At 41.2% G+C, this 21,370-nt stretch overlaps 1 protein-coding gene across 1 annotated transcript; it reads left to right on the top strand.

Moving 5' to 3' along the window:
• Window positions 1-5,115: 5,115 nt before the first annotated feature.
• LOC117536249 (carbonic anhydrase-like) lies at window positions 5,116-19,695 on the top strand. Its single transcript, XM_034201043.1, is given in 8 exon segments — window positions 5,116-5,160; window positions 9,717-9,914; window positions 14,565-14,683; window positions 15,364-15,456; window positions 15,607-15,669; window positions 17,278-17,433; window positions 19,466-19,537; window positions 19,539-19,695. Coding segments are annotated over 8 exon segments (783 nt in total). The 5' UTR covers window positions 5,116-5,126; the 3' UTR covers window positions 19,587-19,695.
• The last annotated feature ends 1,675 nt before the right edge of the window (window positions 19,696-21,370 follow it).

Below are 21,370 nucleotides of genomic sequence, written 5' to 3'. Positions count from 1 at the left end.
CACACACACACACACACACACACACACTGTATTGTATGAGAGGTTCCAGGTTGAATTGAGGCGAATATTTGTAATGTTCAGAGGTTGTTGTGTTTAATATTCATGAGAATATTTGCCATTGTTCAAATGATAATAAACATTAGCATAAAGCATATTTGTCCACTCATATGTTGATAAGAGTATTAAAAAATATTCCTCTAAGGTACATTTAAAACAGATAAAAAATGTGCGATTAATTTGCGATTAATCGCGATTAACTATTTTAATCGACTGACAGCCCTAATATTTACATAACTTCAGCTGCAATTCAGCAACACTTGAATTTCATCGACTCCACCTAACTATATTTAATGCAACTACATTCATGTCTTCCTACAAAGCATATTTTCTTCTAAAATAAAGAAATAAAATGTCATATGTACGATCAGCACGGATAAATCCAATCAAGGATCAATTAGTTAAAACATGGTGGATACATCTGAATCATTTCCAGTAATCTTTTAAAGTGTCTTTCACTTTTGTGTAGTGCTCACAGAATGTAATGTGATTACAGCAAACTGTGAATACATCAATAAACACTACGTATCATGTTTTGGGTTTCTCTTCATAATAGCTGCATAAAAATATACATTCTTCCTCAAAAGTCGTGTCTGACAGTTGAATCAGAAGATGAAGAGAACCTTGGACTTTTCTTGTTTTATAACATTATGTTTTAACGATTCATTTTAAGAGGGTTTCAAACTCTTTGTTTCTCTGAGGAACTCATCACCTGTACATCCTCATTGATGTATCTTTGATTAAAAGGAGATTTAGTACGACACACTTTGAAGACACAGACAGCGGCACAGACATTCAGTAGACTTGCTGTAAATGCCACTCCAAAGTAGATCCAGATGTTTCTCTCACTCTCTGGTTGTTGGTCTCTGAGTTTGGAGCTCAGCAGCAGCTGTAGAAAATACACCGTTAGTAACATCATGTTGACAGGGAGAAAACCTCTTTTTAGTGAAAATAAAGAGTTTATATAATCATTATCTGCTTCAGAAGCTGCAACGACTTTGCATCTTTATCTACCATTGCACCAGAGATAAAATCTGAGTTTACTCACCAGTGACGTTGAGCCAGCATCTCCTAGAGTTACTCCCATCAGGTGTGACGAGTATGTCACACACATAAAACCCAGTCACTGGTCATGAGTTTGGAAACATGAAGTTCGTCCTTCTTTGTTTAGTCTTAGTCTTTATACGAAAATGGTTATTAGTTTTAGTTACATTTTAGTCCTTTTTATCCTTCATAGTTTTAGTCTAGTTTTAGTCGACAGCAACTCAAAACGTTATATCTCTCACAGGCTCCGCCCTCTACTGGAATCTATGGGTACTACCTTATCATGCAAGCATTCACCTACTGAGACTTCTATAGACGTAGCCGGCCTCGGGGCAGGCCTACCTGAATGCGCGCGCATCTCACCGTATAAAAGGATGCCTCGCCTCCTGACCGTCATCCTTTTCTCTTCAGCGAGCGGAAGTGAACACTGAGCTAAGACATGAATAGAGAAAGAGAAGAAAGTGGACTCACCACTCCTTGAGCACCGGACCTGCCCGACATGCCCTGGCCTGATTGTGGGGGCTGATCCGCACCGCCTGTGCTTCCAGTGCCTGGGGCCGGACCACGGCGAAGACGGCCTAAGCCAGTCACCGGCCTGCAATGCCTGCCGAATGATCCCTCGGCTAAACCGCCAACATCGTGGGGATCTTTTCCGGGTGAAGTTCGGCCCGCCGGAGGAGGCGGAGGATCAGGACCTCAAGGTGGTGGAGATGGGTGAACAGGACGACGAGGACGCCTCGTTGTCTGGTACTTTCGGGTCCAGCCAGGAGGGTCCAGTGCAGGTCTGCGCGTCTAGACTTCCCGGCGGTGATGACCCTGGCAGCGGAGCGTGTGGGTCTACCGCTCCCCCCCCCCTCCACCGCTGCCACCGAGGCCAGTAAGCCGCCTTCGACAGGGGTTTTACGGCCCGTGCATCCGGCCTTCGTCTCACCCCCGGTGCCAGATGACTGGCAGTATGTGGAGGCGACGTGGCGGCAACCATTGAGGACGAAGGCCCCGATAACAGCCATGGCAGGTATCATCAGGGTGCAGGGCCGCTCGGACACGGCGTGTCCTGGTGTGCCCCCCCTCGACGAGAGTCTGGCAGCCCATCTGCTTCCGCAGGCAGCTGGTTGAGCGGAGGGAAAGAAACCTCTGGTCCCCCTGCCGCGGGACCGAGACACCTTAGAATATTTGGATAGAATATTCAGGCTCGTGGCACAGATGGCGGCTGCGGCGAATAACCTTGGCATGTTGGGTGTCTCCCTGTTTACCCCTCAGACGGACACCCCCGCCCTCCCGCCTCAGGACGGGAGCGATTATCCGGACCGCTGCATTGGTCAGATGAATAAGCTGATCCATGGAGTGGCCGCAGCAGCAGGGTGGAGGATGTCCTTGGTCACAGTGGCGTCGCGTCACGTGTGGCTAGGACTCACCGCCCTATCCAAGAAGGACCGAGAGGATCTCCTTGGAGCCCCCGTGTCCACGGAGGGGCTCTTCGGAGCGATATCCTCGGTCACCCAGCGCTTCAGCCGCATAGAGGAGGAGAGGGTGCAGTTTAGTCGCATGCTACCACTGGCTCTTCCTCAGGCGCCGCAGCGCGCTCCTCCACGGGCTTCCCTGCCGTGCGAGGGATAACTATTACCAAAAGTGTTGGTATCAAAGCTGTCTTTTTTCCAACCACTAGATGGCATTAAATATATTGACTCTGTGATATTCAATACATTTAGTAGAAAGATTAAGATGAACACTAGCCGTTTACCCAGAATATGTTATTATTGTTGGTACGAATGCATATCATGCATGTCAATATTGGATGCTGATGCTTTACGATTTAGATTCACATTTATTAGAATGGCCTCAATAAGATAACTTGACATACATTTTAGATATGAATAGACATCAGGACAAAATACGAGATAAAAACAAGGCAATAATGTATTTTAAGTAAAAATGTAATTCGATGAATAGAATCTCATAAAAAAACTAATCAATCAATTAATTTGATTAAAAATGAACAAAATATAAAAAGTAGTGGCAACAAAGTGGCTTTATTAGAGGCTAATCAGTGTTGGGGCAGACTTTTTTGTTTTGAGAGTTTGTTACAGTTTTACAATACAACAATACAAATAAAATGTAAGCTGCTTTTACAAATTGAGTAGGCCTCATTCATCTAAGATGCTATTCACAGAGTGGTACTTGCGCATCAGCTGTCTACATGATTTCAAGAAAGAAGATCCAAAAATCTATGACCAGACAGAAAAAGTAAATAACAGCTACACTTCCTGAGCGCACAACATGTTACAACATTTAGAATTGTATGTGATTATCACATCCTTGCCAGTATTCTTAGTATATATTCATGTTTGTAGTAAACTGTGTTTCCAGGGTCTGTGAAAGCTGGGGATGTAAATGTTGGTTTTATTCTTGTGCGTTGCCCTCGGCCAGGATTCTGATTCTGATTCTGATGCTTCCACCAGATGTCATCAAAGAAGTGAAATTCACAAACAACTCAATGGGGCTTTGATAGAAGCTGGAGGTTTATAGAGAACATGGAGCTGATGGATCCTCGTCTTCAAAATAGCTGATTGGCAGCTCATTTGTCCCTTCATATTATAAAAAGTCATAATGCACATTTATCTCAACACAAGGAGAAACAGCATCCAATAGTACAGATATATTACTCAGAAAGGCCTTCATTTAATTTGTATATGGTGGCACCATAAGTATTATCGAACCGTTTTTTTAAGAAAAAAAAAGTTTTAAACAATATACAAATATTTGTTTGTTATTATAATAAATTGTAATACATTGGTTTCCATGTTGATTTGGCATTCTTTGTATTGGTGATGTCAAATACTTGACAAAAAGTGTAAGCATTACAGTACAAATAAATATATAGGCCTACTTTTATTTCCTGAAGCTGTTACATGTTGACGATCTGCTCTGGGGTCCTGTTCTGTTACCATGGATACAGTCACCTGGAAACAAAGCACTGAAGAAAAACAATATTTTGGTGTTAGATATTTATATATTTCTAGGTTAGTTGCGTTTTGTATTACCCACAGCCTACATCAGAGGAACATACTGTATCACTGGAACAGGTGAGTACTAATTCCCCAAGCAGTTTGTTTAAAATAATACCTTTTTCAGATGCAGAAAAGAAGGGGCCTTTTTAAGCTAACCATTAATTAAGGCAAATGTGTGTGTGTCTCTGTGTGTGTACTTTTAAGTTGTGTTTTACTTGTGCAGGTAAGGGAGTCAATCTCAATGAAATGTCTATTTATGTCGCCAAATATCATAAATTCACAATTTCAGGGGGCATAGTACACCCCTCTGTCCTAAGACATGCGTGTCTGTAGGGGTCCGCATCCGGCGCCAGCATGTCTCTGTCCGGCCCTGCAGACAGCTGCGTCCCATGCCGCTGGAAGCCTACCTAAAGCAGGTACCGGATAACCGGGATGAACGGAGGCTGGCAGCAGGTGAAAGAAGCCTGCACACTTCAGGATATTGCAACAAAATCCGCTGGACCGTACCATCCTCACCCTCACTGACCCTGGAACAGCTGATGGATATCATGTGGATGAGGTGCGCGCAACATGGATTCATCCACAGGGAGCGCAGAGGACAGACATCACACCGCCTCTCCACTGAATGAATTCCCCAAGAAAGGATCAGGGAGGCAGAGGAGAGAGGGGAGGTGGAGAGCTCCAGGCACCATCATCGCATATCTGGGTGGAGGCTCCGTCCTCCCGATAGTCCGGCCTACTGGGGACCAACAGCCCCCCCCCCGGTGTGAGGCTGAGGGATAGCCATAAAGCCCCGTGTGTCAGCAGCCTTATCACTATCTGTGACCCGCAGGTTGGCGCGGATTAATCTGTGTGTGTGTGTGTGTGTGTGTGTGTGTGTGTGTGTGTGTGTGTGTGTGTGTGTGTGTGTGTGTGTGTGTGTGTGTGTGTGTGTGTGTGTGTGTGTGTGTGTGTGTGTGTGTGTGTGTGTGTGTGTGTGTGTGTGTGTGTGTGTGTGTGTGATCAGGAGCAGCAGCCATGTCTCACGGATGGGGATACGGAGCGAATAACGGTGAGCTCAGTATGATGGGATGTTCAGGAGTAACAGGTGGACACGTGCTGCCCTACACTCTGTGTGCAGTCAGTGCAGACCACTCCTCATTAACAATTACATTACTTAAATTATTACAAAGTGGTGTACAAAGTGTTCAGATCATTTAGGTAAAAGTAAATACTATAATGGAAAAAAGACAAGTAAAAGTACTGAGAATACTACTTAAGTGAAGGTATTAAGGTATGAATAGGGAAATGTAATTAACGTTTTAGGATGAAAAGTGCTTAATGCATAAAAACTCAAATGTATTCAGATCTCAACTATTAAAATATTTCCAAAATAAAAGCAGCAAATCTTCACTTTTGAGAAACTGAAACGTTGTGAAATGTTTCTTAACTAAAAACTATTTGCAATATGACTGCTAATACATTTTCCCTCAACCCACTCATTGGTAATGTTTTGAGTCAATATTGAAGCATAATTTCCTAGATCTTAAGTGTTGTGTAAAACTCTGAACTTATAAAGTACGTAGTAACTAAAAACGTAAGAAAAATAAACTAACTAAGTAAAAAGTTAAGTGTTTCCCTTTGAAGTGTAGTGAAGTAACATGAAGTTGCACAAAAACAAAATACTCAAGTACAAGTAGTTCTACCTCAAATGTGTACTTTACTTGAGTAAATATACTTATTTACTCTCCACCACTTTTATTACATAAGCCTACTTCAGTAATCAGGCAGGGTTGATAGTTAACTTTAATATAATAATAATAATAATAATAATGCATTACATTTTTTATTAGAGCGCTTTTACAGGTGCTCAAAGCGCTTTACACATTACACATATTAGACATGTAAGAGTCATTACTGCGGACATTACCCACAGGAGCAAATGCGGGTAAAGTGTCTTGCCCAAGGACACAACGTTCTGACGTATATGTAATGTAATATGTAATGTACTTACTGGAAAAAAATGAAAATATTTCATATCTTATGATTTTTTTTATTTGATTTAATGCTGTCAAAATTATCGCGTTAACGGCGGTAATTCATTTTTTGAATTAATTGCGTTAAAAATATTCAACGCATTTAACGCATGTGCCGAATGGCCCGCCCCATACATCCCACCAGTGGCAGCGCCAGGGTATGGCTGGGGTAGGCTACACCCATACCAAGAAATGGCTTAGCCCCACCATGAAAAATGATGTTAAAGGAAGCAAAATAAAGTCCGCCAACTCGCGCGGAGTAAATTGCACAGACAGCAGTTACGGTCCGTCTACACTACAGGCGTCGAAAAAGCTTGAAGTTGGGCGTGTCTGAGGCTTGGCGATTTTTTGCGAGCAACGCGACCAACAACCAATCACATGAATCGCCCGCCCCCGACATACAAAGCAATAGCAAAGTTAAAACGAAGTAAACTGGATATAAAATCCCGAAACAGGCGAAAACCTACCAGATTCACCCACTGTCTCTGCCACCTCCCTCCATGCCTCGCTCCTCCGGTTTGTATCCCGGTAGATGAACAGAGACTGATCATACAGCACCGGGTGATTCACTACCGCTATAATGAATTTTCCCTCCATTTTTTTGAATATGAGGAAATGACCTGCGTAGTCTCTCCCAGCATACACGCGGTTTGATTGGCTAGCTTGTACTGGCAGATTTGCATAAATGGGATTTCATTGGCTGACGCCAGCTTCGAGCAAGCATCGAGCCTCAAAAGTTGAACATTGTTCAACTTTTGACGCCGATAGACGCTCGCGATGCTTGCAACGCCTTGCCATGCTACCCACAATGCAGTTCGGCGAAGTTTGAAAATATCCTGCGTCACCCCATTCAAATGAATGGGCGAAGCGTTGAAAGCATTTGTTGACGCCTGTAGTGTACACGGGCCGTAACAGTCAGATTGATTTCAGTAGCCACTTGTCTGGAAATACCGAAGACCAGAAACGGTTTTGAAAACTTTTGTCACGTAGTGATCGTCTTCTCAATAGAACATCTTTGATAATGTCTTCTGGCCAATCAGAATCAAGATAACGGCGTGGTGTTGTTGCAGGAAGTCCCGATGGAGAATATTTTTGCTGTAGTAGGTGCACATAACTGGTACGCAGGTTATGTGCGTAATCTGAAATGCGTACCGTCACTTGTGTCACAAAGCGCATTTGCGTACCGACGTACATGTGAAGCTTTTCCAGATCACCCCCCCCCCTGTGTTGATAGAAATCAACGCGTAATGAAAGAAGACCCCACGGTTTGATGATTGATAGGTGTGTGGGCCGATTTTCATTTTGACACACAGAACAATGTTATAATAAACATACATACATAGGCTACCAGGGGCGGACTGGGACTACAAATCAGCCCGGGACTCTCGACCGGCCCACTTCGGTACCGCCGGCCCACCGCGGTACCGCAAGTAAATACCGCTAGTAAATTGTCGACGGGGGGGGGGTAGACAATTTACTAGCAGTAGACATTAAGGGTAAATAATGTCTACCTCCGGGCCGGTGGACTTGTATTATCACTGGCCCCACCATTGTAACCACTGGCCCGGAGCATTCGTCCAAAAAAAAATCGACTAATAATGAAGAAAATTAACACATTTGTTGCAATAGTAATTTATGCACTAACTACATCACTACTTGTACTACAACATTTTAATGATCAGTTCTTCCTCATTTTCCTCAATTGTTCATATTTGGTTTATTAAAATAATGATATTGTGGTCATTGTTAAAAAATGTCTGCTATTATTATGAGTAGCCTATTATTATTTGTATAATGCACTTTCTGCCTTCCTCTCATTAGGAGTTAGACATGTAATGGCTATGTAATTGATTTGATTAGAACCTTATTATCCTAAACTGCTGGGACATTTCGCCAATACCTTTATATGGTCTACTCTTCACTTACTTGTCAGCATAGGTCGGCATTGATGTACAGAGCCTACAGAAGGCCTTGTTTATATTGGCATCATATTGAGAGGTGCAGCCAGTGACGCGTCCTAAAACCAGGAAGTAAGCTGCTGGTTCCCTCGACAAGGGTTTTGGAAAATAGCTGGAAATAAGGTCTGTGGAAAACAAACCTGTTTGATAAATGCACGTTTTGTTCAGCCGGATAATATCCACATGTCTACCCTACTTTTATAATTTTCGAATCATAAATCTAATCGATAGATTATAACAGGGTTTTAGGATGTGTCACTGCAGCCAACTCCATCGATCAAGCTGGCTGAAACTTTCTCTCCCTCTTCTTCTCCTGCTCCCTGTCACTCTCATTTAACTCCTCCGGTGACTTTCTTTTATTTGAAGATTGTTTTTTGGCCGGCTGGTATTACAAATATTTGGTGAATCCCACTCACGAAAGCCTTCTCCCGCTGCGCTCCGCAGCAAACAGCTGTTTGCTTTTCACCTAATAACGACAACCGACTCACGGAACGCTATGTTGTAGTGTTGATAAACGAAACAATTTAACTGAATTGCTAGTCAAAATACCAATACCACAGGACCATTTTTTTTAAAGCAATATTTTTAGTGGCCCGAGCGGGCAAGTGGAAAGTACGTTATGCTGGCCCGGGGTGTCTAAATAGTGCTTCCGGGCCAGCGGGCCATTTAATGTCGAGCCCTGCCGGTTACCGGCCGGCCCACATCGTCCGACCGGCCCACTTCAGTACCGGCCCATCGGGATTCGTCCCGAACGTCCCGATGGCCAGTCCGCCCCTGTAGGCTACTGTATGTTAAATGGATATATCTGCCTTCTTTCATTTATATTTCCATTCCCACAACAATATACATAAAGAAATGGCATATTTTGGACATAGTTCAAATGGTGATTAATCATGATTAATTAATGTTTAAGCTGTGATTAATCTGATAAAAAATTGTAATCGTTTGACAGCCCTAGTTTGATTATATATTCATAACTTTTCAGAATCTGCTGGGCATGTTATGAAAGTAGGTTTTGCAAAACAAACTTTTTCAAAACTTTTAAAAAGTGGACTTTCCACCTCACAGAATTACCTGCACATTCTATAACATTAACTTAATTGTTTGTTTATTTGAATGATAACAAAACATATTTAAATGGGGAACTTTTACTTTTATGATATTATTAAATGTTGTATTCAGGTATCGTTTGATTCACCTTGTAGGCATCAGATGATAGACAATACTACTATACAATGATAAAAATAAGGTGCATTTATTGTATAACTTAGTGACACAGCAGTGTTTAAATGCTGCTCAAATTGCAATTTAGTACTAATAAACAGTTAGTAATTAGCCTTCTGTAAGTAAATATTTGTTATGTTATGAGTAATTTTGCACTGCTGTCATTGTATTGAAATGTTCCTAATATCACACAGCAGCTGCGTTCACTTGAAAATAATATTGAATATGAAACTTTTATTATTTATAATTCATATCTGAATATGTATTTCCGCACTAAAAAACAAAGACAAGACGCCAACAGAAGAAGTATGTTCTTTGCCACGTATGTACTCACTTTAAAGAAGCTGGAGCTAAAGTGCTCCACACATAACACATTAACATGAGGTATTAAATGTATTATGTATTTGTAGGGCCTGAAAAATGGGGCAAAGATTTCCCCGTGGCTAACGGGCGAAGACAGTCTCCCATCAACATCGTCCCTAAGGAGGCCCAGTACGATTCCACTCTGAAGTCTCTGAAACTCAAGTACGACCCCTCCAACGCTAAGGGCATTCTCAACAACGGACACTCCTTCCAGGTGGACTACGAGGACGACGCCAACAGTTCCAGTAAGTTCAACCGCTCAGCTTCCAGTGTTAGGACACTAAGCCACAGAAATATAGTTAGGTATATGTTTTAAATGTACAACATCTATAATCTTAATTGTCCTTGTTTCGTTTGTTGTAAAGCTGTTGGCAAAACTAGATTTCTGCTGCAAAATAAATCATATATTATAATATGATGTAAGGGATAATGTGCAGCGAGGCATTCTGGGTAAAAGAACACCCGACAGCGGAGGGATCTTGATCAGCCTGTCGGGTGTTCTTTTCCCCATAATGACCAAGTCGCTGCACATTATCCCGCTTATCACACGGCCACATTCTCAACAAAGTAACGATATGGCTCCAATATTAATTGAAATGCTTTTATAGATTTAGAAAATGTTTTTATTGATTTAAAAAATAGTAGGCTATTATTTATTTTAAATGACATGCATCCGCTAAGAAAAATAGTCCGTTGTTACCGTTTGAACTACGTAGCAACGGCAGGAAGAGCTTCTATAGTGTTTTTGCAGACCTTTTTGATTACAGATTTGAAAACATTGTTGCTTGCTTTAAAAGTAGCACAATTCATGATGTCAAACCTTGGAAAGTATCTAGATATCCCTGCCCTAATGCCAAAGTAACTGCACACTGAATATGTGTCGCCGTTTGATGTCTATGTCTGGACCGTTGCGTAAAAAGGAGGGTTTCTGCCCGTTACTTCTCCGCAGTTTTTCTTGTCCCAGTTTGAAAAGAAAAATGCATGCAGTTCAATCGACTGGACTTCTTTCTGCAGACGTCCTTAACAACGGTCAATAAATCCTTGACAGCGGTCAAGGATCAGAATCGAGTATTCAACTAAGCCATGTAATAATGTATTGTATTGTATAGTATTGTTATTATATAGTATTATATAGTATAGACTGCTGCAGTGGTAATAGATTTTTCTTTTTGGCCGACCCAGAAGTTAGCATCACAAAGACTCCCTCAACAAAAAGCAATGAGATTTTTCCAAATACTTTGTAATATTGCAGAACATTTGTTCAGCAGCAGTGGCGGCTGGTGGAAAATATTTTAGGTGGGGCTATGGAGATGGTGACCAAACCATACTAGGGGGGTTCGGGGGGAAGAAAATGTTGAGAAATGACCCCTTAAATTATGACTTCTGTTGATGTGAGAGGGGGGGCGGGGCTTAAAAAGCTATGAATCTTCCAAAACTTCCAAATACCTTGTCCTGGACATAGTTTCTACAGTATAAACTGTGCAACAGTACAGTAGGTCCACACAAACTGCAGAACACTGGTGCTTTGGGAACAAAGTGTGTGTGTGTGTGTGTGTGTGTGTGTGTGTGTGTGTGTGTGTATGTGTATGTCTGGCCTAGCATTACTATACTTGTGGGGACCTAAATCTGTTTACACAGTCACGTGTGGGGACTCGCCGCCCTTATGGGGACAAAATGGAGGTCCCCATGAGGGGAATCATTCATTTTAGGGTGAAGACTTGTTTAGGATTAGGGTAAGGGGTAAAGGGTATAACCATAACCATGTGTTGGTTATGGTTAGGGTTAGGGTTAGGGTTAGGTTAAGGTTAAGAGTAAGGGTTAGGCATGTGTTGGTTATGGTTAAGGTTAGGATAAGTCTCCAGGAAATGCATGTAAGTCAATGTAATGTCCCCTGAAGCGATGTATACATGGTATGTGTGTGTGTGTGTGTGTGTGTGTGTGTGTGTGTGTGTGTGTGTGTGTGTGTGTGTGTGTGTGTGTGTGTGTGTGTGTGTGTGTGTGTGTGTGTGTGTGTGTGTGTGTGTCAGGGACGTGCACAGGTCCGTTTGGCATTTTTGGCTGACCTGCCCCTCTGGAGAGAGCGAGAGTTTGTTTTTATTTTGTCTGTTGTGGCCGAATCAACATGATGAGCCCACAATCAGTATTGTAGCGTCTCGCTGCGGGAAACACACTTTGTCAGCGCTGTCATCTGCCGCTGCGTTAAGACCACCTCAGTGTCGGATTTTGGAAACTTGATTTTGAGTTCTCTCATGGCAGTTAGGGTATAAGGGACAAACCAGGGGACTTTACTTCCTCTTGATACCTTCGGTTATTTACAAAAAACACCTAAATATAGCCTACTTGTTGTTTTTGAGCTTCTGTCTTTCTGTGTCTTCTCATCTGTAAACTCCCTCAACGCGCCGCTCGCTCTCTTTTGTTGATCGCCCTCTCACGGGTGAACAGTTCACTGTCCCGCTTCATTGTAGGATTTCTGCCATGTCTCTACTACTTTAGTTTGACCATCTCTGTTATTACACTGAACAAAAATATAAACGCAACACTTTTGTTTTTGCTCCCATTTTTCATGAGATGAACTCAAAGATCTAAAACATTTTCCATATACACAAAATAACCATTTCTCTCAAATATTGTTCAAAAATCTGAAAAAATCTGTGATAGTGAGCACTTCTCCTTTGCCGAGATAATCCATCCCACCTCACAGGTGTGGCATATCAAGATGCTGATTAGACAGCATGATTATTGCACAGGTGTGCCTTTAAATAAAATAAAAGGCCACTCTGAAACGTGCAGTTTTCCTTTATTTGGGGGGTCTGGAGGGGTCCGAAAACCAGTCAGTATCTGGTGTGAGGGGTAGGATTAGGGTTAGGGGTAGGGTTAGGGTTAGGGTTAGGGTAATGTTGTGAATTGAGTGATCTGTGTTCGTCATCCATAACATACGCCTGCCCATACCATAACCCCACCACCACCATGGGCCACTCAATTCACAACATTACCCTAACCCTAACCCTAACCCTAACCCTAATCCTACCCCTCACACCAGATACTGACTGGATTTCGGACCCCCCCAGACCCCCCCAATAATGCAAAACTGCACGTTTCAGAGTGGCCTTTTATTGTGGCCAGCCTAAGGCACACCTGTGCAATAATCATGCTGTCTAATCCTGTGAGGTGGGATGGATTATCTCGGCAAAGGAGAAGTGCTCACTATCACAGATTTTTGCAGATTTTTGAACAATATTTGAGAGAAATGTTTATTTTTATGTATATAGAAAATGTTTCAGATCTTTGAGTTCATCTCATGAAAAATGGGAGCAAAAACAAAAGTGTTGCGTTTATATTTTTGTTCAGTATAAGTTATGGAATACTAAATAAATAAGTTATTAGATACCTTACCGTTACTGCGCTCATAAAGAATGATAAGAATAATGTGTATTGAACTGGTTTAATTAATTAGTGAGTTTATTTAGGGTAATTAGTTAGAGGCCCTATTTTTTCAGTATGTCTACACAGCAGTTACAATGGTCAAACTACATTAGAACAGAATTGTACCCATTTTATCTTTAATAGTTACTAACATTAGATATGTTAATGAGATATGGACAGCAAAATAAAAAATGTCCCTGTTTTTCATTTTTAAAATCAAGTCACCGAATGCAAGTAGTCGCCTTAGCTTATTTTGTTATGAGATGTGATTTACTGTTCAATTTAGTTGATATAATAATCGTTTGGTTTCTTTTACATTAAAAACAAGTTACAATTTTCAAAAGGTCTTGTGTTTTTTTTCGGGGGGGGGGCCTTTTTCCAGTTTAGAGCAATAGCCCCTTCAAATGTCTGTGCACGTCCCTGGTGTGTGTCATACTTGCCAACCCTCCCGATTTTCGCGGGAAACTCCCGATTTCATTGCCCTCTCCCGGTTTCCTCCCGGGGTCATATTTCTCCCGCATTTCTCCTGATTTCTGACAAAATCAGATTTACTCACGACTGTTTCCACTCTGACTTTAATACAGCTACACCATTGTTTGGTTTCCATGGTAGCGCGTCACTTTAGTAGCGCGCGCAACTCAAAGTCTGAGAGGGTGAGGAGTCACAGAAAACTGAACAAGAATCGACAACTCGCCCCTCTGCTCACTCCTTTCCTGTAAAATACAGGTCCAGCCCACACATAGCTCCATGGTGATACAGGCATTGCCCTTACAACTACAATAAGCATGTAAATGTTAATCTATAGCTCCAGCGATCCACTAGCACCGGAGTCTCCACCTGCAGACGCAGCCATCCTCGACAACTACTGTAGCGTCACCTTGGATATGGGTCCAAACAACTCACAGACTGCATTGGGCGCTGAAATTGCCGCCCTATGACCATCAGATCTGACGATGCTGATTGGCTGAAATTATGTTTCGGCGGCATAGTTTACAGATAGCAACAGTCAGCAATGTGTTGGCTGCTGCTGATCTGGCTGAGGGCTCCTTTCTTAGCGCCCAGACGAGAGAGGGTAATGATACACGCTGCGGCCAGGCAGGAAACATGTGACTTATCAGTAACTTTAGACATCGTAACACAATTTTAAACGAGATTTTATTGTAGATTATACATTTTACTGATACCAATAATATTTACCTTGTTCATTAAAAATAAAAATAAATGTTTTTTTTTCTTTTTAAATATATATATTTTAATTTTGTTTCTTTTTAATGACAATCAAACATGTGGGAAGAGGGGGGGCGGCACCCCTATGGTCCGGCCGCCACCTGCGTATTAACACCACTAAATAATAAAAATCAGATGATGATTTCTCCATAATTGTTTCCATCAAAGGTCTGTAGAATGTGCAGAACTACAGTATTTAATTCAGATTGACATTTTGCATCTGTAATGACTTTTGTGCTCACCAGTCCTGACTGGAGGTCCTATTTCTGGAACGTACCGTTTGAAGCAGTTTCATTTCCACTGGGGAGCGAGTAATGACAGAGGCTCCGAACACACCGTCAACGGCATCAAGTCCCCCTGTGAGGTACTGAAGGAGCTGCTGCTTCACTAACCCTGCAGGAACAGGGCCTGGACAGCCTGTGGTCTGTGATGGTGGAGCTGCCCTGTCTTTGGCAAGAGGATTCAGTACACATTTAAGAGTAATACTGTTCTTAATGGTTCTGTATGAAAACACACAAGGGGCATTCTGTAATTGTTTAAGAAATAACTGGGGGTGACTGGAGTTTACATTACTCAATACAAAAACACATTGGGTATTACATTGATAGATTCCAGTGTCTTTAGTTCCAATATATTCAAATTAGGTTATTTTTAGAAGCTATTAAGAAATAAATTAACTAGATGGATCGTTTCCATAAGTGAACAGTGATTCACATATCTGACCTGTAGACTCCGTCTGCTTCAAGACGTAACGGGTTCTTTCTTGGCCCATGTCATACTATTCCACCAAGTGTCATAACAATCAGACTGGTGGTTTATCTCTAATAATAAAGAAAAGGGTATATTTATATTTGTCAGATACATCTGACATTATCACAGATGTGCTTCAAACTCTGGCTGAAACATTTTGCATTGGTCGTCTTTTAGAGATCTGTCTTATTATTTGTAAAATATCCACGTTATTGCACATGTTACAGTATATTTTGGACAACATGACACACTTTCTGTAGACTGGGTCTTAAAATGTGCCTCTTTCCCTGTTAGCTTCACCTGGTGCACTGGAACACTCAGTACCCCAGCTTTGGAGAGGCAGCCAGCCAGCCTGATGGCCTTGCAGTGGTGGGGGTCTTCCTCAAGGTGAGTCTCAGTCTGACTGCACTGGAGGCAGGGAGTGGGGGGTAGCTTTAAGTATGCATGCCGTTCACAGGACGGTGTAAGGTTAAGAGACAATCTAAATAAATAAAGCTGGGTTTAGTGTACATGTAACTGTTAGTCTCTGTCCTTCAGATCAGTGTCGCCAACCCCCGGCTTCAGAAGGTTCTGGATGCCTTTGACAGCATTAAGACCAAGGTAAAAATCAGTGGTGGGGGGTAAAAACGCTAGAGAAGCTTAGCCTTCCATAAATTATTGGTCGATTTACTACTGTGCTTACCAATGTTTCCTAAAAGTCATACATGCTACTGCTACGATACATTCTGATAAGCCACTGGAAATATCAGGTTATATAAGGTTTTTATCGTCTACAAATACATTGAACTGTGCAATACATACTTCTACTTTCACTACGGTTACCTGGCTGCTAGCACATTACTTAATACACATATTTAAAAAGATACTGCTATTGGTTGTTAATACTGGATGTGTATTTTTGGAAGTTGTTATTTGTGTAATTTCTATTTTGATCTTTAATATTGTATGCATGTCAATATTTTACTCTTTCTGGCTCTTTACTTTCTCTGTAACAACGTACATTTCCCCTCTGTTGGACGAATAATGGTATTCTGATTCTGATTAATTACATTACATTACATTACATTTAGCTGACGCTTTTATCCAAAGCGACTTACAATAAGTACATTCGACCAGGAAGACATAACCTTGAAGAAAACAGAATCATATAAGTACATCAGGTTTCATAGAGCCAAACATTTCAAGTGCTACTCAACTGGCTTTAGGTAAGCCAGTCCTTTATTAGTATATAAGTGCTTTGTTAATAGTTCTATCGCTCGAAGTGGAGTCGAAAGAGATGAGTTTTCAGTTTGCGCCGGAAGATGTGCAAGCTATCTGCTGTCCTGATGTCACTGGGGAGCTCATTCCACCATCTTGGAGCCAGGATAGCAAACCCACGTGTTTTCGCCGATGGGAACTTGGGTCCCCCTCGCAGCGAGGGGGACCCAAGTTCCCATCGGCGAAAACACGTTAATAATCCGTTAATAATCCGATAACTATTAAGAACTTCACTCTCAGAGCACTGACTATGATTGACTGTCAGAACAAGCAGAGTGAGGAACGTACAAACTGCTACAAACTCAACGTACACTTCCAGCAAGAAGATGTATTACATGATGTATATCACACATTGTATACATGTCTTTTTGCACAGTAACGGATGCTGTCTCTGCATTAGCATTGTTTTAGCTCACAGCAATAGTATTGAATAAATCTTCTTTTTCTAATAAACATATTGTATGAATTTCATTTTTCATTTTCATTTGTAATGTCATGTTTCAATTTCAATGTATTTGCATTGTTTTTGTGAAGCGCTAAATCTTTTGGTAGCACACTAGCCCGGCATCGTTGAGTCTCGTTTTTATGTAGCCTTGTAATCTACCATATTATTATTATTAGCATCAAAGTGATTGTACAACTGGTATAAACATTCACCCCCCTCTAGCTAGATATTGTTTTTCAGTAGGTTGATAATATGCTAAACATAATATTGTCTTCTGTGGTGTTCATCTATGAAAGTTGGTCAAATATTAGCTTTCCGTATCCTGAGCCTCACATCCATGCAAATCCCAAAACATATTTTCTGAAGACAAATGAGCTTATTCTGTCAATGAAGCACATTTTAAATTCTTGGAAGACCTACACTTGTAATGGTTAACAATGAGTGACAACTGCTTCCCTTCCTTTCCTAACTCCCTCTTCCCTGTTCCTCCGCCCTCACACCTGCAGGGGAAGCAGACCGTCTTTGCTAACTTCGACCCAAAGACCCTCCTGCCTGATTCTCTGGACTTCTGGACCTATGCCGGCTCTCTGACCACGCCCCCTCTGTTGGAGAGCGTCAGCTGGATCGTCCTCAAGGAGCCAATCAGTGTCAGCCGTACTCAGGTGCGTACTCACTCTCTACTTACTCTCTACTTACATTAGATTTCAAATGAGTACTTCCTGTTTAATATACATTTTAGAGTTGATAACCTTGATTATGACTTATTGTGAATGTCCCGTGTGTCCTGTGTAAAAGCCACATAGACAGTGAAACACAATGATTCTGCTTTGATCTGATCTGAAGTAGATATATACTTGTACCCTATATACCTTGATATAACAAATGTATACAAAAAACTGTGAATATAACATCCAGATATTTGGACATGCACAGTGCTGTTTTTAAAGTTGTTGGGGTTACACAACTGCTGCTGTACAATCTCTGTTCTTGAATTACGGAATAATTATAGCTTGTTGTTTTAGTATTCAAATACATGTAATATTGAACTTGAAGTTTGAGAGCCAAACAACTGAAGTGAAGCCACATCTGGATTGCAGACTAAATATCATTTAAATATAGCTAGGAAGGTCATAGGGCGTACCATAACGCATGCATACAGTATGTGCGGGGACGTTTTGTAATGCCCACCTAGTCAGAAATTGTTGAATTAGAAGGAATGCTTTCTGTCGTGACTCTCTTGGCTAACTAATCGTGTGGACATTTTCTTATGGCTCTCCCCCTAAACAACCTTAAATATGTTAATCTTCCAATGAACCAAAACAGAGGTTCCAAAGGCTTAGTTGGTGAAGACAGAGATTCAAACCCCAGTAGAAGCCCTCTCCTGGACCTGTTACTGCAGGTGACAGGTGACGTGGATATTGACCTGTTTTTTCTGGCTCTGCCTGGAGGTGTTGGCCTGTCTGAAACCAAGAGTTTTTTTGAATCTGTGCAAGTCATAGATTCTTCATAACAAACACCATTTCAAGCATTGGGTACTTATCAGTGATCCAGTATTAGAAAACCTTATGGAGTCATGTGATCATTGGTGTGGTCACTTTGTTAAAGACAGGAGCAAAGCTTTCAGCTGTTTTCCACCAGGTGGTAAATGGATCACATGTTGAGGTGGGTGGCATATAGTGACTCTCTTTAATTAGTCAAGTATAATATATCAATAAGCAACTCTCTAAAAAATACATGTTTCAGTTAGAATAAAGAGACACTAGCAGCGAGTTTTCTCTTTGGGTATGATGAATTGAGTTTGTAACATACAGTCCGCACTGACAGACAGTTCATTTCTGATGTTGTCGCCACCATGCACAACCTAGTTCGGAATTGCTTGGAGTAGATTTGTTTGAATACAACAATGGTGCTTGAGCTGGCAAGAAAGATTAGCAGTGCACTCCTATATCTGCACTTGGAGTGAACCCCAATCCTGACCTATATAGTTGTGTAGTATTGAGTCATAAAACCCCTAAAAACACAACATTTGACCACTTCCGTTTCCTTCGTCCAAGTCAAGGTTTTTTTTAACGTGTTTGTGGTTAGAAGCCTGGAATGAGACGTCTGGAAAATCGTACAAGACTTTTACGTTTGGTTCTACTACATGAAATACGTCAGTAAATACCCCACTGGTGAATGTCTGAAACTGTCATTAATGCGGCTGTAGCTAACAAAGTGACTAAATGAGACGAAACGTCATCACGAGTCGGTCTTCAGCTTGGTGGTGGTGATCGCAGACATGTGACCATGAGGTAGTTGGTTTACAGCCAGATGTTTACCTCAGCCGACTGCAGTTATGCTTCAAAAATCATAAACTAGTGTGGATGTGTGTGTGGAGATTATCCTGCTGAACAGAGTATTTATGTTTCATGGACATGTGTCTGCCATAAAGCCTATTTTCCACTGTACCTCACCACTTCATTGTAGTGGAGTAGTAAAGATCTCAGATTTTCTATTTCCGCTGTCCCAGATCGGATGACATTTTCATATTGTTGATTTTTTTTCAAGTGTTAGGCGTTTCTTTTTTTATGTCTCAAAGAAACATTGAAAATAGTAAACAGTGTACAATCTATATTACACCAACATAGTGTGGTGGGTACGTGTCCAGGACACAGGTTCATTGATTTAAACACTGTGTCTCTCCTTCTTCATCAGATGGCCAGGTTCCGCGGCCTCCTCTTCACCGGAGAAGGAGAGGCTCCATGCTGCATGGTGGACAACTACCGCCCCCCCCCAGCCTCTGAAGGGCCGTCAGGTCCGCGCCTCCTTCAAATAAACAGCGCTTCATCTTCACTGCTTCCTCCTTCCCTCCTTACACAAACCTTCATTCTCCTATTATATCCACATGCAGTCAGCTTATACTAGCCTTAAGGAAATGAACTTGATCTGCTTAAAGTTTCTATAATATAGACTTAAGATGTATCTTGAACAAAATAACAGATTTTTGAGCTTTGACACTATAAAGACACAAGACATATTTACGCTTATCATATCAAAAGTCCAGATGATATTTAAGATATTTAAATTTACATTGAGCCACGGATATGGAATATTAAATACATATTATCCCCTTGGTCAGACACTGCCTTAACACTAGAACCGCCAATCGGGTCAATTTGACCCGCAGCTGTTTTTTATTGTATGTAACTTTTTTTCAATAAAATATTAAAGTCTCCCAGTCCGTGACTTTTCCTGAAAGTATGTTATGTAGCACCCTATGTTGTTAAAAATTGTCAATATGAAGTCAGATTGAAGAAATCGCCAAAGAAATTGCCATTTATACCTATTTCCGCCCAGCGGGTCATTTTGACCCCACCCCTTTTCGCGCTATTGATTTTGCGTGTAAACAAACATGACGTGTTGCTATGGCAATGCCTTTTGTCTACTGCGGTTCCTTATAGATTAGCAAACAGCTGTTTGCTTTTCACCCAACAACGACAACCGCCTCACGAAACGCTATGTTGTAGCGTTCATAAACGAAACAATTCAACAAAATTGCAAGAATACCAATACCACAGGACCATTTTTCTTTTTAAAGCAATACTTTTACCTTGAAAATCAATGCATTCTAATACCGGGTCAATTTGACCCCGGTGGCGGTTTTAGGTATAAAAAAATCTCTGGCGGTTCTAGTGTTAATACAGACAAAGGTGGCCTAATATTTTAAGTCTCTAGTCTATAGGCTAACGGAGGGACCCGAGATCTCCTGAAATTGTCACAAAGAGAGACAGGATTTCTGGCTCCTAATCTCATAATTAATTATAATTTAAAATAGTAGTGTCTATTGATGTGTGCCAATATAATGTGCTTTTTCATTCACTAAATATACTCAAAATAGAAGCCAATATATTCTAAAACTTAATTAATACAATAAAAAAAAAAAATAGATATTATTTTTTGTTAGTAGCATTGCACTGAAGGGGAAAGATATACAGAATATTATTGCTGTATACTATATATGTAAACCCACAGCTAGCCTATCTACGGTGAATGTAGCATAAAGGACATGCTGTGATGTTTGTATAACAACAAAGATGTCTCCATGCTTTTTAATACAATTCTTGTTTAAAAATGAAAGCATTTATCAACTTTCTGATATAGATTGTGAAAGCTGAAGTTTGTATTGATGCCTCAGTTTGAAAATAAGTGATCCTGAGTTTGGGTGTAACATCCTGCAGTCTGGCCACCTCTGATAAACCAGCCCTTCTACATATGTAGGTTTTGATTTACACTGAAATAACTGAAATGTGTCAACAAGTTTCACATAACTGTATTAGGTTGGTTGAAAGCAATACTAATAGTTGAATCTAATATATTATGTTGTTTGACAGTTAAACCTAGAATTGACCGATGGTACGCACTAATGAATGTTAGGTGATTTTAAACCGGCCGCTCTCTCTTGGCTGACTGTAAAAGTGTAAGTATCTCCTGATTCAGTTTTATGATACTTACCGGTTTTGTTCAGCAGGATAATCTCCACATATTTACACCACTTTATGATTGTTAGTGTCCTCATCTTCACTAGCTCTGCGTGGAGTGGGTGGGAGGGGTTCTCTAGGA

The sequence above is a fragment of the Gymnodraco acuticeps genome, unplaced genomic scaffold (assembly GCF_902827175.1).
Source record: "Gymnodraco acuticeps unplaced genomic scaffold, fGymAcu1.1, whole genome shotgun sequence".
Lineage (NCBI taxonomy): Eukaryota > Metazoa > Chordata > Actinopteri > Perciformes > Bathydraconidae > Gymnodraco > Gymnodraco acuticeps.
The sequence above is the reverse complement of the archived record's forward strand: the minus strand, read 5'-3'. Positions and strand labels throughout refer to the sequence as shown.